The sequence below is a fragment of the Phaenicophaeus curvirostris genome, chromosome 4 (genome assembly GCF_032191515.1).
Source record: "Phaenicophaeus curvirostris isolate KB17595 chromosome 4, BPBGC_Pcur_1.0, whole genome shotgun sequence".
In the NCBI taxonomy this organism is placed as follows: Eukaryota; Metazoa; Chordata; class Aves; order Cuculiformes; family Cuculidae; genus Phaenicophaeus; species Phaenicophaeus curvirostris.
In genome coordinates, this window is record NC_091395.1 from 53,448,311 (window position 1) to 53,463,617 (window position 15,307).

General features: G+C 39.8%; 1 protein-coding gene across 9 annotated transcripts in view; it reads left to right on the forward strand.

The window, feature by feature from the left end:
* Nucleotides 1–15,307, forward strand: part of APBB2 (amyloid beta precursor protein binding family B member 2) — a 192,994-nt gene that overhangs the window by 136,001 nt on the left and 41,686 nt on the right. For all 9 annotated transcript variants that reach the window (XM_069856132.1, XM_069856135.1, XM_069856137.1 and 6 more), the window contains 2 exons: nt 7,647–7,793; nt 12,704–12,831. In XM_069856132.1, coding sequence (XP_069712233.1) covers nt 7,647–7,793; nt 12,704–12,831 — 275 coding nt within the window. The remainder of the gene's footprint in view (nt 1–7,646; nt 7,794–12,703; nt 12,832–15,307) is intronic.

The window sequence follows — 15,307 nt, forward strand, 5'->3', positions numbered from 1 at the left end:
TTGGCCTGTAAAGTTACGGTAGTGACAGTGACTTCGCTGCAGGATTTTCAGTCTTTTGACCAGAAATTGTTGCTGGAGTAATAAGAATGTAGATAGCAATTACATTACAGGAGGAGAAACGATGCAGATGCAAACTGTGTGGGTCACACTTTTTTCTTCACGCTATTACTGCCTTGTGACTGCTGGGGTGGCCAGATTGCACAGGCAGTTGGGGTGCCACGCCAGTAACGCGCGTTCCCATGGGAGGTAAGTTCCTTGGCTGGCTGCTGGCTGAGGCAGTGCTGGAGCCAGTGTGCCCTGCCTCTGAAATCGCAGCCGTGGGGCGCTGAACGTGCTGCTGTGGCCCCCAAGTAATGAGAAACCACTTCCAATGTGAAACAGTGCTGTTCAAATTTGTAGCTCCTCTACCAGGAGGTGGTTGCAGTTTTTAAGAAAACATGAATATACATGATTTTTTTTTTAATTATTTCTTTTTATATGACACTGTTTCTTCTGGTGGTCAAGAGGTTTTCTTTTGCTTCACCACATCAAAGTGCCAGTGTCATCTTCAGTACCATTTATCATGGAGATTCATGGTGCAGTGTTTCTTGGCTGTATAGAACCACTTAACAAACCTAGCTGTTGTGCAGAACACAAAACCCTTGGCTGCTGCTCTTAGAGATATTTTTTTTCCTTGGAAGAATCTGCGCTGCCTAATATTTTCATGTTTCTTATTTTTAAGTGGTTTTAATCACAAGTATGTGGTACAAGAATACATACTTAAGTACTCTCATCAGAAAAACAGACCATTTCAGGTTAAAGATAACAAGTGCACAACATTCTTTCATGTCCTATAAACTCAAACAGGGCTTGTCTTTACTGACAAAGCATCTGTGTGTTTGTTGTGATCATTTTTGTGTGTTGCAGAATAATGAAACCTGCTTTAGTTATCCTAACACATAGACCCTGATCTGAGCATCATTGCAACAGTCGTCCTTTATTAGTTACTGGTGAAAAATATGATGGCCTTTTCACTGTGGAAGCATGTTTCTTATTTCACTGTATTAAAATGAAACCTCAAACACCCTTAATAGCTCAAAACAAAGTCCATAGAACAGTCCCTTTAGGATATGAAGTCAAGGTATCATCCAAGCATCTAAAATTAAAGCCTATTCTTTATTGAGAAGACTGGAGTAAAGAATAAGATTATTTTAATTTATTATTTAGAACTACATATAGCAAAAGATCATTAATAGAAAATATTAGTGTCCATTCAATTTTTGCTCAACTGACTATATTTTTTACTTGATTCAGAAATATAGTAAGGAATAAGAAATTGGGATTCAAAAAGTCTTGAACCGGCACAATGGTCCTGCAACATTTTCTTGCCTTTATCGAACAGATTTGACCCCTGGCTGTGAGCACTGAAAGATATGTATTAAACTCAAAACAGGAGAGAGACTTCTGTCATCCTATGTGCTGGAGTCTGTGAATCTAGAAAAAACATAACTGTAGTGTCTTGGAGAATGAGTAAGGGACTGTGAGAGCAGAAAGTTCAGTATTGACCTGCTCTAGAGAAGTAATATATTATAAAGATCATTTTACAGTATTGTAAACCCTTGTATTTCACTCCGCAGAAGTTTAAATGATACTCATTTGCTTGAAATAGCACTTATTAATTGATTTCTGAATTCTGTTGTGACCTGAATACCTGTGTGCTTATTTTTTTATTACGTGCACATTTTCAGCAATTCAAATAATACAACATGAACTGCAACAGAGAGCTGGAGATGTTGAAAAATATTTAATATTAGTGTGTTTTTAATAATGCATTTTGAGATTTTTGTAATTAAGAATTTTTATGTGACAGCGGTCTTGTTTCTGTGAGAAAATGGGTGCATTGCAGTCTGTTCATGTCAATTAAATCAAAGTGTTTGCTTGTTCATTAATTGCATAAGAACTCTTTGTTTTGTTAGTTAGTTTTGATCATCTCTAATCTGGAACCAATGAAGTCTTTCTTAATGTGTAGCAGGCAAATATACAGTAACATACTTCTTTCTTAAAATAGAGTGGCTATGTTTTATGATACTTGATCTTCTAAAGCATAAAATAGTACAGGTTTATTTTATTTTAAAACTATAAGAAAATATAAGTAGAATTTCCAAGATTGCATTGGATGCATAAGAAACAGTTAATTATATGACCTACGTGCTGTGTCTCAGGCACAAGCCTGCTCAGTGGTCTGTGATAAAAGGTCTTATTAAACACTATAATGATATCTGTATGTCTGCAGACAGACAGAACCTTTAAGGAAGCCAAGAGGAATGTGCTCAGACCAAGTCCTGTAGGCTCAGGACTAGAGGCAGTAGAAGCACAGACTTCAATCATCAAAGCAAGCATACTCTAATATAGATGTTCGTAGTGGCTACCAACAGCTCTGTGATCAAAAACCAATCGGTCCGTGGTTTTGTCATGTGCATTAGTTTGTTGTTCTCAAGCTGATGTTCTAATGCGTTCTCTCTTTGTACTAGGATCTTTTCTACCCATGTGCTTGTGATCCATCCAGTTTCCAATACTACTCTGCCATCAATTGTTTATTTGGTCTCTTGTCCTCAGTCTAGTAGGAAATTGTATTTGCTTTGGTTTTCTTGATTTATTTTTTTTTTTAAAGGAGCATGCGTAGCACTACATGAGGCAGCAGCTAGGGCATGGCATTTGCTTATGTGCAGAGATGTGTCATGGTTTTGCATTGCTATCAAAGCTCCTTCTGGAGTTCCCTTGGAAAAGCTGCTGCAGAGCAGAATCCTACTTTGTGGTGAAGATGTTGCAATGCCAAAGAGCAGAAGTGTGATCCATGGTTCATTCTTTCCTTCAAACCTAAAGCTCCCAGCCTTAGGTGATGTTTTAGATCAGAACTGCACTGCAAGGGAGATTTATAGCTTTTTACAGATTTTGGATTACAGCATTTATAATTTTGGTTCTTTGGCTACAGATCATCAAACCTGAAACATTAATTTGATTTACAGCCATGCACATATATGTTCCTCAGAACTGTAAAACTGAGCAGCGATACCTGTGTTTTCACTTCTGCCCACCTGTCTTTTCATGGGGCAGCGTGTGATAAGGTGGCCTGTTCTCCCTGTGTGTTTTCTTTCAATGATGTCCTGTGTAGGCTAGCAGGAATGTGAAGTCTCCAGTCTAAATGGAAAAACAAGATCATTCATATAACCATGGCTTAAATGATATTTCTTCCTTCACTTCTCTCATACACACAGTGTTTGTGGTAGCATCTTTGATCTTCCCAATCCCAAACAGCAGTGATCCAAATACAGTACACAAGTCCTGAATCTCTTTCATCCTGCTGTATTTTCAAATTTATTTGTTTTTCTTCAAATCTGTTGTTCCTTGCCAGCTCTTGGAAAAGGTCTGGGGACAAGCAGATAGGAAAATCATGTTTCACTTACCTTTATTCAGGTATGGTTATTTAAATAATCCTTTTTAGATTTTTTATTTTAGAAAATAATTTTTTTTAGAAAAAAAGCAGAGGTTCTGATCAGGCACAGAAAACTGCAAGATTTTAATTTGTAAGTTAATACTAATAATGTATAACAGGATACAAGTGTTATTTGTTTATTCTTTAATGAAGGGAAGAAATGAGGTAGACTACTGTAAGCCAGAAGTTTGCATCTGGATTGCTTTGAAATTATGAGGGACTAATAATTATGATTTGCCAGTAATTATCGGTGAGCCTCAAGTAGAGCAACTTTAGACGTTCCTCATAATGACAGATGGTTGTTTTACTGAACTCGCAGCCTTAGTCAAGGAGGACCGCACTCTGATTTTCAACTTGGCTTGTTTCGACTCTAGACAATAGTTCCAGAAGAAAAGAGGGTGCATTAGCAAAGCTCTTTCAGATCAAAGGAAGCACTTTGTCTCTTGGCTGGGAAGTATTGTTGGTGGAAGCTGGGGACCATGATGTTATGTTAGTGTGCTAGAGAACTAAGCAGTTCTGTTGTTGTGGCTAACTCAGCTAGCCCTCAGTCAAGTCAGTCAAGCCCTCAGTCAACCTGATTTGAGACACTAGGTGGTTTGTTTCTGCTGGGTTTTGTGCTTTTTTGTTTTAAACAAAACCTCTGAGTCAAATAATCAAGGAGATGGGGAATGCACCATCAGTAAAACGTGAAGAGGATCTTCTACAACCCAATTACTGGCAGTATGCAGAGAGAGAGGGATAAACACGCAGGCATGCACACGCTTCCACCGCTCTCCCACCTCACAGGGGTGTGTATATGTACTTCTGTTATATTGAGGATGAGTGAACTGTGATATGTATCACATGTTACTTTGAATCCTCATATCCTTTAGTGCTGAAACCCACATGAAGGTCTGCCACCACTTCAGAGTCATGCCAGCATGTGTATTCAGTTAACCAAGAAGTGGAAGAGTTTTGGTCTTTTTGTGTATTTTGAGCAGAAGCATGTTTCTTTTATGTGTATGCTCAGGTACATGTGTTGCCTTGCAAGTAGGATGTTGGGTCTTTCTGGGGTTTGTTGATGTATTTATTTTTTTTTTGTTTGCAGTTAGTCTTTGGGAAACCAGTTTGTTTTGATAAAGCTGTTCTGAAGCATTTTATGTGGGTGATGGCAAGGGCTTCTTGTAAAACACAGAAACAAAAATTTGTCAGGTGCCAGAAGCCAACAAGTTTTCTCATGTTTACCTAGCATGGAAGCACGGAGAGGGCATGGAAGTGGGGAAGGAAGTCAAGCTCTTCTACGGAGGGGAATAGGTAGGATGGACCAGAATGTCCCATTCAGCTCACTCTCCTGTCATGATAGTGGACTGGTAAGGGAAAGAAATAAGAGTGGATGCCACCACTGGAGAACTTTAAATATAGAATAAAAATGTGCAGGAAAAATATACCAAAACAATTCAGCATTTTTACTAATAAGAAATTTAACCACTGTCAGCTTGAACTGATTGTCTCTCACCATTTTTTTGCCTTCTTAAGATATACTCTGTTCAGTGCAAGAACTTTATTTATGTTTGTGTTTAGAAAGCAGCTAACAAATTTCAGGTGTAGTTGTGAAATGAAGACTATTGAGGAAACTGTATGCTTATTGTATTTATTTAGTTCTTCACCTCTCTTAAGATGATTTAGAGAAATCTTTCAGTTAATATTCTGTTGTTCATCTTAATATTGAAATACTTTTAAAGGAACTCTTTCTTTTGGTGCAGTAAAAATCTCTATTTTAAATCTTGCAAAGATAAATATTTAATACCCTGATGGGCATTGCAGCACTTACAGCCAGATTCATGAGCATCTGATACGCCAAAACCAATTCTGCAATCTCAAGATTAGAAAACTTTAATAATTGCTGAAAGATCGATATTTCAGTATCTTGTGTAGCCCTGAAGCGAGGAGCACCCGTGAGCAGTGACCTCTCCTTTGTTTCTTCTTCCACCTTCTCCCTCATCTCCCGTTGAAGTCTGAAAGTCAGCACTTTTGTGCATTTCCAGCAGACCTGTGTCAGGAATCAACAGTGTAGGAGGATTTGCATATTGGTTTCCTTGTTTGCAAAGAAAAAAAAAATCCACAAAAAAATCTAGAGGCCTAAGAAGCTTTAATTTTTTACTCGCACTCACTAAGATGTTTCACACAATCTGCAAAATGTATTTGCTGTCTCATGCCTTAGATGACATGCATCATTGGTACTCGCTGGAGAAGGTGTCAGAGGTACAGGAGGCTGGGTTTCTGCTTGGCAAAGTGGGCTGGATGAGTGTGTCTTGCAAGCTGAAAAAGAAGTTTTAAAGGGAAGAAGGGAGAACCTCGTTAATCTTTTTACCCAGTGGTGAATTATATTCTTCCCTTAGTTTGCCAAATTTGACATATAAATATTTAAAATACCTTGGTGTTTTGGGGTCTTTTTTTGAGGGCAGTGGTTCCCAAATGGCACACCAGTGCTGGTGTGTGAGCTTGATCTACTTGCTGACTTCACAGTCATTTTTAGAAAGCAGCAAATGAATATTCATTGTCTGCTTTTGAACTCTGAAGCTGATTTATTTACTGCATTTCAAGGAGAGAGATTAATTGGTAACTCCAGTGTGGGGCTGCAGTTGCTGCTTCTGAGCTGTATGCCCATGTGGGCAGGGTCCCACTGCAGGCAGTGGGGCTCCTAGCAGTCACCGGTGCCAACTTTCTTCAAGCAGCTCCCAGGATCATTGTCTGCTTTCCCTAGGACTCATGGGATGCTGCTGACAGCAAAAATAGCTTTGTGGCACAAGGTGATAGCACTGGACAATGAGTGTTGGTCTTTGCAAGGTCAAAATTGCACTGTCTGCCTAACAAGGAACTGGATTGACCGAAACAGTTGCAGGTTAGTTCAGCAGAACAACATAGCATTTCAGGACAGCATGTTTCAGAAGAAACGTGAGTGACACCGACACAAGCAGTGCAACAAGGACTGAGTACTAACTGGCATCAGTACTTGAGCTGTCTTGGCAAGGGAAGACTTGGGGTGAAAGAACAGAGATTTTATACAGTGGCAGATTTTTAGTTATTAATTGTAAATTTTCTTACTTCTACCTTTGGAACTTGGGCCTGCCCAATCCTGCACCTCTGGAGGGGAGACATCGTGGTTAACATGGATTTGGATGCAAGAAGCGAGCGTAGCTTCATGTCAGTGCCAGTACACTATCTAATCACTGACTCAAGCAAAGTGTTTCTGCATATTGTGCAGGGAAAACGGAGCTCAGAGACGGGATGGTATTTGATTTGGCAGTGTTCAGTGATGATGTCTGTTACCATAATTAATACGTAGAAGATAGCAGGAATTTGGTGTGAGATCATTAAGGAACTATTATTGCTAAACCTGTAGGGACCATCATAAATGTTTGGTGTGCCTTTTAAGGAGGTGCATGTCTGTTGTGCATCCATTGCTGGCAGTGCATTGCCATTTGAGAATGAGATATATCTGTAATGCTCTCCAGAGGAAATCTTGGTCTCGGAGACAAAGTCCTCTTGACTTAGCATGAGCTCTGTATTTCATGTGTCATTAAAGCTGGAGAGCAAATGCACAGTGTTTTTTCAGGATTAGTTTTTTGTTTCTTACTCTGGTAAATGTAGGGTAAAGGTGGTGTCATTCAATTTCTCCCAGTCTGTTTTGTTTGCAAAAAGCACCATATGTGCAAAGTAATGTCGCCTTGGCTTGTTCTGCCAACTGAGTGCTCTGGTTGGCTAAACATCCTTCTGCTAAAAAATCTGTATAATTAGATTGTTTTATTTTAAAGGTCATTTTTAATTCCTTTTAGAAGAAAAAGCCTACTTTCCTCTTATGATAGCTTATATTTTTGTTAGTGCTTTGAATTTCTTATTGTTTGCTACCTTAGTTAAACTTACTGCAGAAATTATTGGTGTAATCCACAAAAAAAAAATAATAATTTCTGGTTAAAAGCCAGACAGTGAGATACACTCTTGAGTGTGAATCTCACAATAGATGGGATGCAATAGTATTTTCTTTCTCTTCAGTTAGAGGTAAGGCCTTCATTCTGTTCTCCTAGCTGGGGATCTTTAACCTAGTTTCTGTTGCATGACAAGATTTCCATAGCTGGATACAGCAGCGTGTTCTGTGCTCTGATACATTTTCAGATATTTTTTGGTTTCTTTTTAGTGCTTTGCTGTGCGATCTCTGGGCTGGGTAGAAATGGCAGAAGAAGATCTGGCGCCTGGAAAAAGCAGTGTTGCTGTGAACAATTGCATCAGACAACTCTCTTACTGTAAAAATGACATCAGAGACACTGTTGGCATTTGGGGAGAGGTAAGAACGGGGTGAACTTCTTCTCTCAGAACATCCCTCTTGTGTTGCAAAACACCTTGAAAGAACAACTCTGTAGGCCAATAGGACTTCCCTATCCCAGCTGGCACTGCTAGAAAGTATACAAAAGATTAAAGGAAAGCATTCATGGTTTTGTTCCAAATGTTTCAGGACAGCAGCTGTCACAAAGACATCGTGTTTGTGTTTGCACCTATACTGCACACCTGTGCAACAGCGTTGGGACAAACTGTTGAAATGAGCAGAAGTTTTTCTCCTGACCAGAGGTGTGAGAGGGGTGCTTTGGGACAGCCTTTTCACATGTTTCCCAGTGTGGAGAAAGGGCTTCAAGGAAACAGTTGTGACCCATGCTTCTAAATTGTATGAGATTTGAGCTGATGGACAGATGTTGCAGTCTGTTGGGGACAGATGAAGGAGCAGAGGGTGTTGAGGGATCCGAAAGTGAAACAAGAACAAAGGACAAGCTAGGATTATAGTGGTGGGATCTACAAAGGACATGGGAAACAAACCTGCTGAAAAATAGCTTTGTTATTTGATGGAGCAGCTTAAACTTCAGCCAAATCTCTACCTCTTTCCTGACCTGTTTTCAGGAGGGTTACAGTAATATGGGTTTTGTATCCAGTATCCGAATACAAAACTGATATAAAAGTGAATGTTGTTACCTTCACTGTTAGCTGTGATCTAAGACAAACAGCGCTGCCAAACAGAAGAGGAAAAAGACTTGTCTGTTTCAGTGAAAATTTTAGGAAGAATATTCTTCAATATGACAAGGTATTATTATGGTCCAAGTCTTGTGTCCAGTGTCCTTGCCATGACCACACAGATGCTGAGATGCTACAGAGGAGCAACTAGGAGAAAGTGTCTGTAAAAATGAAAGTGACGTTTCAAGGGACACAAAGTTCCCTATTTAAAAGTCATTTCAGAAGAGTTTTTTTCAACATACAAAAAGTATTTTATACATAAAAATTAACAAGATAACATTGGTCTTCATTTTCATTGCTTCTGGAACACTTGTATTTAGTTAATTTAGCTAGACAAGCAATTTGAGGTGGCAGTCGTGGACCTTGGTCTTACCGCTGACCCTGGGAGGGACACCCACACCCCAGCCCTCCCCTGCTCTCCTTACATGTGTGTAATCCCATCCATTTTTCTGATGACAGAACTTTTTTTAACCTGAAATATATCGTTTATTTTGAAATCACATGCTTTTTATTTGTTTAAGAGTTAATGTTCACATTTTTACATATTTCTCTCTGTCAATTCCATTGTTCTTGTTTGGAAACCCATGCAGGTTTTCAAATCAAACCAGTAAAACATTTTGGACCTCTTGAATGGAAAGTTTAATTAAGAATGCTATTCATAAAAAAAAAAAATAATTAAAGACCAGCCTGACAAAAGAGTAGAGACACTATGCTCAAATAGGTGGCCTCTGAGGTAAATTGTCTTCTTGATTTTAAAAGAAATCATTACAACTACATTTTTCTGCTGGCAACCTAATTCTTCAAGAGTGATTGGAAGAGATGTGTTTCAGAGAGGAATCTGAAAGAAAGCATGCTAGTCACTGACATATCAGATGGAGCACATACAGCTGAAATCCATTATGAAGCTAGAACTGATGACTGCAGATAGAGGTTTTAAGATTGCCTAAAGATTTATTTTCGCTAAAATGTAATGAAAGTGAAATTGTGAGCAGGACCATCCGCAAGTTTTCATGATTTAAATAAAACCAAAACACATGCTCTGGTAAAATCCTTACCCTGCCAAACCTTTGTCAATGGCTATAATGGGAGATTTCATGCCCTCTGCTCCCCTTCAAAGGAAATTCCCTCTAAACTTCTAACTGCCGCAGTTCTGTAAAATCTAAGAAGAAAAACACAACTCATCTGTTTGTGTTGCTACTTTGCTGTGCATTTTATTCCTGTACATTACAAAATCACTTAAATGAAAAAGATGTATTGTTGCTGTTGACCTATATACCACAGTATATAAGACTTCCTTGAAGGGCTGTTGGGATTGAGCTTTTCTTTCCTTTATTCACTTTCCCTGCATGGTTCTTGAGTGAGAGCCACCTTCATCTTGGATCATCAGATCTCTGCAGCTCTTCAGCAGTCTGAGACAGTGAGGCCTATGTTCAGGCTCTCAGTCTGAGTAATTTCTTCTGGCCCTATGTAGTGTTTCATCTCTAAAATAGATTTTGTCTAATAAGGCAACAAACCTTAGCAAAATATATTGCTTCTTCCTGCAGCCAAGCTGTCCCTTTAGCATTGCAAGGAAAATTTCCTGTGACTTATGTTGCCTATCTACCCATTCTCCAATCTTTTCCAACTAATTTGAATTCAATTTTATTACCCTAATCCCAGTGTATTTTGCATGATGAACAGATTTTACCTTCTTGTAATAATACCCTTCTGGAATAAATATATAAGCAGAAAATGAGTCCAAAAAGCAATCTTTGATGCTTGGTAACATTGTTCACACAATCTGTTTACTGCTTCAGACCTCCAAGGAAATTTCTCACCCTTTTACTTTGTGATGACTCTATTTTCTGTTTGGTTTCCTTCATCATCCTAGTCTGTCTGGTGCCATCCTGTCTTCTGTATATTATTTCCCATATTTCTTTTTCTGCGTGCCACAAATGGCTCAGTGCTTCTGATTTGCACCATTTACATGCATGGTTATCACAACCACATCTCTTTCTGCTTCTGTAGTTGCAGTCTATATAGCCTTCCTTGCATCTCAGCAGTAGCCGTACATTTTCCATCAGGCAAAATGTTCTTGTGTTAGCATTGCATGTACCAACTTGCATCCCCTTTCTCTCCCACACCACTCTTGGTGCTTGTACTGTCAGCTCTGTATCACATCTCCCCTTCGAATCCCTATTAGTAGATTTGGGGGTGGGAGAGGTTGCCAGCAGCACCACCCCTTGCTGTCTAGCCTGGAAACCCTGGAAGCAGGCTCTCCCTGTGAATGTGTCACACAGATACAAAAATAGACATCATTAAGACCTGAGCAGCTGTAACCAAGCGGGAAGAGGGTTTCTGTGTCACTGAGGTGAATAAAAAGGTCAGTTTTGAAACATTTGTCAGTAGGAAGTCAGACCCTTTCCATTCTTTCTTTTCTTTCTGTTCATTTATAGGTCAACAGAGAAGGAACAAATTACTCTATACTTAATTGAAAGCTCCCACCTTCTTATGAGCAGGAACTTGTCTTATCTCTCAGCAATAGGTCCGCAAGCATTTCTGTGGGATCTCATGTTCTGCAGAGCAGTTGTAGAGCCTCTGAGAAAGTAGCTATTAGATGTGATAGAAGAGGCAGCAGACCTTTTGCAAATGCTAGCCATAGGTGGGAGATTAGCATTTGTGAATTAGCATCAAATTAGCATTGCACTTGGATGAAGGCATTGAGTGCACCCTTAGCAGGTTTGCAGACGACACTAAGCTGGGTGGAAGTGTTGATCTGCTGGAGGGTAGGGAGGCTCTGCAAAGGGATCTGAACAGGCTGGACTGCTGGGCAGAGTCCAATGGCATGAGGTTTAACAAGGCCAAGTGCCGGGTCCTGCACTTGGGGCACAACAACCCTGTGCAGTGCTACAGACTAGGAGAAGTCTGTCTAGAAAGCTGCCTGGAGGAGAGGGACCTGGGGGTGTTGGTTGACAGCGACTGAACATGAGCCAGCAGTGTGCCCAGGTGGCATCTTGGCTTGTATCAGAAACGGCGTGACCAGCAGGTCCAGGGAGGTTATTCTCCCTCTGTACTCGGCACTGGTGAGACCGCTCCTTGAATCCTGTGTTCAGTTCTGGGCCCCTCACCACAAGAAGGGTGTTGAGGCTCTGGAACGAGTCCAGAGAAGAGCGATGAAGCTAGTGAAGGGGCTGGAGAACAGGCCTTATGAGGAACGGGTGAGAGAGCTGGGGTTGTTTAGCCTGGAGAAGAGGAGGCTGAGGGGAGACCTCATTGCTCTCTATAACTACCTGAAAGGAGGTTGTAGAGAGGAGAGTGCTGGCCTCTTCTCCCAAGTGACGGGGGACAGGACAAGAGGGAATGGCCTCAAGCTCCGCCAGGGGAGGTTTAGGCTGGACATTAGGAAAAAGTTTTTCACAGAAAGGGTCATTGGGCACTGGCAGAGGCTGCCCAGGGAGGTGGTTGATTCACCTTCCCTGGAGGTGTTTAAGGCACGGGTGGACGAGGTGCTGAGGGGCATGGTTTAGTGTTTGATAGGAATGGTTGGACTCGATGATCCGGTGGGTCTCTTCCAACCTGGTTATTCTATGATTTCTATGAAAAGGAAAAATTGCCTCTAAATTTGTTGCCTCTAAGGGGAAAATCATTCCCCTTGTTCTTACATGCCAGAAGAGCTACAGAGAAATCCTAGCTCCAGGATTCTGTAGACTCCCTTTAATTAATCTTTCTTCAAAGAGTATCCTATAAATCCGTTGACATGTACAAATTGCTGTCCTGTGACCCATTGATTAAAGTTTATGGAAACAAAGCACATTGTTTGAAGGAAGAAACTGCCTTAAAAGTACAGGTTTTGATACTGTTAAGAGTGTTCTTAACTTCTTATGTATTTGGAAGAATTTATTGGAGAAAAGATAGATGTGTAATTTGTTGAATAACTCAATAGCTTGGGTTTGAATAAGTCAAACAGTTGCATTTAAAAGACATCAAATCTTTTCGCGATGGGAATCATTTATAAGTACAGTAGTAGCAAGATACTATCTTAGATCTTTTTCACACCAGAAGTAATTGAACTTGTTGGTAATTGCTTTTGGAACATATCAGAACTGTGAGAAAGTTAAGAGGATGCAAGTACAAACAGCATGGGGATAACACCTTGGTCCCAGACAGTTTGATATGGGAATGTGCTGTGTCAGTGTACTTTTTCTGGAGTTGCAGGGCAAAGACATGTATCTGATACTGGAAAATGACATGCTGAACCTGATTGACCCCATGGATCGCACAGTTCTTCATTCGCAGCCCATTGTGAGCATCAGAGTCTGGGGAGTGGGTCGTGACAACGGCCGGTGAGTCTTCATTCTCCTTATCCCTCTTGACTTGGTGCTATTTCTGTCTGCTGATACAGAGTACACATACAGCCGGAGCAAGTCAGATATCAAACCTATTCATTTGATTGAGTAATTGCATCCCAGGGGTTATGAAAGGATGGATAAATTCTCCTTTTTCTTGCTGGTATTCTTAAAATCTCTGTTTTTCATGGTATATCATTTATACGCTGTTTTTCTGGACATGTATTGAGCAAACCTTTCAGATCGATTCAGCCAGGTGCATAAAACTGCACACGCAACATTATTTTGTTTCATATATATATAAAATACTTTTTTATATAAAACCATGTTTTCAAATATGTCTCATGGTATGTTTCTCCTGGCTGTGCGTAAGTATGCCTTCCTGCTGGCCCAAGTTAAATGTTCTACTTACACTATGACCGTATGCATGTTTTCACTTTCTTGATGTATTTGATTTGATAGAGAAAAAAGTTGGATTGAAGAAACAATAATGGTACGAAGCCATGACTATTACTTAAAGATCTTGAAAAAAAGTCGTAAGAGTGTTGCAGAAAACTAAGATTTATGCCTGAAACCTGACTTCCTGCGAGCTGAAGTTCTTCCTTGCTCTAGGGAGCAACCACCAGTGTGAGATAAAGGCTTTCTGGCCCTGGAAGCCACATTTCCTTAGCTTTCTTTCCTTGGTCTTCTTTTTGTAGTGTACTTTTTTGTCATGTAACATTGCCGTGGGAGCAGGATTGTGAAGGTGACTTATTTAGAGCAAGACAGCAAGCTGTCTCCCTATCCTGCTGAGCACTGATCTATCAAAACTGTTTCCATTCATACTGAGTAATTACAGGATCTTTGAGCTGACACATAGGTAGTAAGGACTGAATCACACTAGAGAACCGCTGCCTTTTGTGTCTGCGTTTGATTGTTGAGGTATTTGCAAGAGTAGGGTGGAGAGAGTTTTGTCTCTGGCTTTCGACGTGAAATATAATTTTGGACCAGGAAAGATTTTGTGAAAATTCCTTAATGTCCCCAAAAGTTTCTGATTATTTCTGGCTAAATTTCCAAACGGAAAGGCAATAAGTGTTTCTGTGACCCAATTCTATCTTTCTATATTTTTTACTTCTATAAATGACTGGGTATTTCTCACTTCAACTGGTGCAGATTTTTGAGAGATCTAAAAGCAGCAAATCCAGTTTGAAATGGTGGGAAGTAAAGAGGTTTTAACTTCTTATGAATAAACCATTACTGTGCTTTGTTTGCCTCAGAAAATGAACGCATCGCACATTTCCCTTCAAGTCAGATTTTGTAGTAGCTTGCTTTGGTCAGGAAATAAATAGAGCATCTTAAGGGGCACCTAAATGTGATAATGTGATACAGCTTTACAGAATAAGGGAAGCCAGCTCTTCTCTTCTCTTCTCTTCTCTTCTCTTCTCTTCTCTTCTCTTCTCTTCTCTTCTCTTCTCTTCTCTTCTCTTCTCTTCTCTTCTCTTCTCTTCTCTTCTCTTCTCTTCTCTTCTCTTCTCTTCTCTTCTCTTCTCTTCTCTTCTCTTCTCTTCTCTTCTCTTCTCTTCTCTTCTCTTCTCTTCTCTTCTCTTCTCTTCTCTTCTCTTCTCTTCTCTTCTCTTCTCTTCTCTTCTCTCATTTACAATTCTTCTTTCAATATTTACATTCTTTGGAAAACAAAATAATTCCACAAATGAGTCACGTTTCTCCAGACTGGATACGTACTTCTTCTAGAGATAGAGCTGGTCATGGAAACATGGGCATTGAATAGGGACATTTAAGATAAATTTGCTTTGATGGAGAAAAAAGTTGGATTGTGGTATCAGGAATGTCACAAGCTTTTAGTGAAACATATCCAGGGATGGGAGGCAATAGCAAACTTTCCTAGGTAAATAAAAACACAGCCAGTAGGAGAGGTGGAAAACATTCTGTGAGTGCAGGTCATTGTGTGTTCTGATTTGCCATGGTATCACACAACATTTACCAAAAACTATGTACAGAACATAGGAAATAGCATTTCTGATCCCATTCCTGCCCAGTTTCTTGCTGTATCTGTGGACCGAAGATGAGACTTCTGCAGAAACTCACATCTTTATTAGGACAAATACTGTAGTTATGGAGTATGTGAGTGAAGTACACGTCAAAGTTCAAAACCACAATTAAACAAATCCTGTGATCTCCCTCTTTGTTGTAAAAGGTAGAAGCTGCTTCTGCTCTCTGCCTGAAAAGAGATGTTATTTGTGATATTAACAATACAAAGAACCTAGTAGAGCACATAAACTAATCTTCTCATGATTCTGATGTCAGAAGAGGGAATTGGCCTTTCTGTGTTGAAACTGAACATTTCTTGTTTCTGAATAACTTGACTTTTGTTGACTAGTTGCTCTAAACAACAGCAAAAAATAATTTATTGAAGGCTTAATCTATGAACACACAATCAAAACCAGCCTTAATATTTCATTTGCTGGCAAAGCAATGT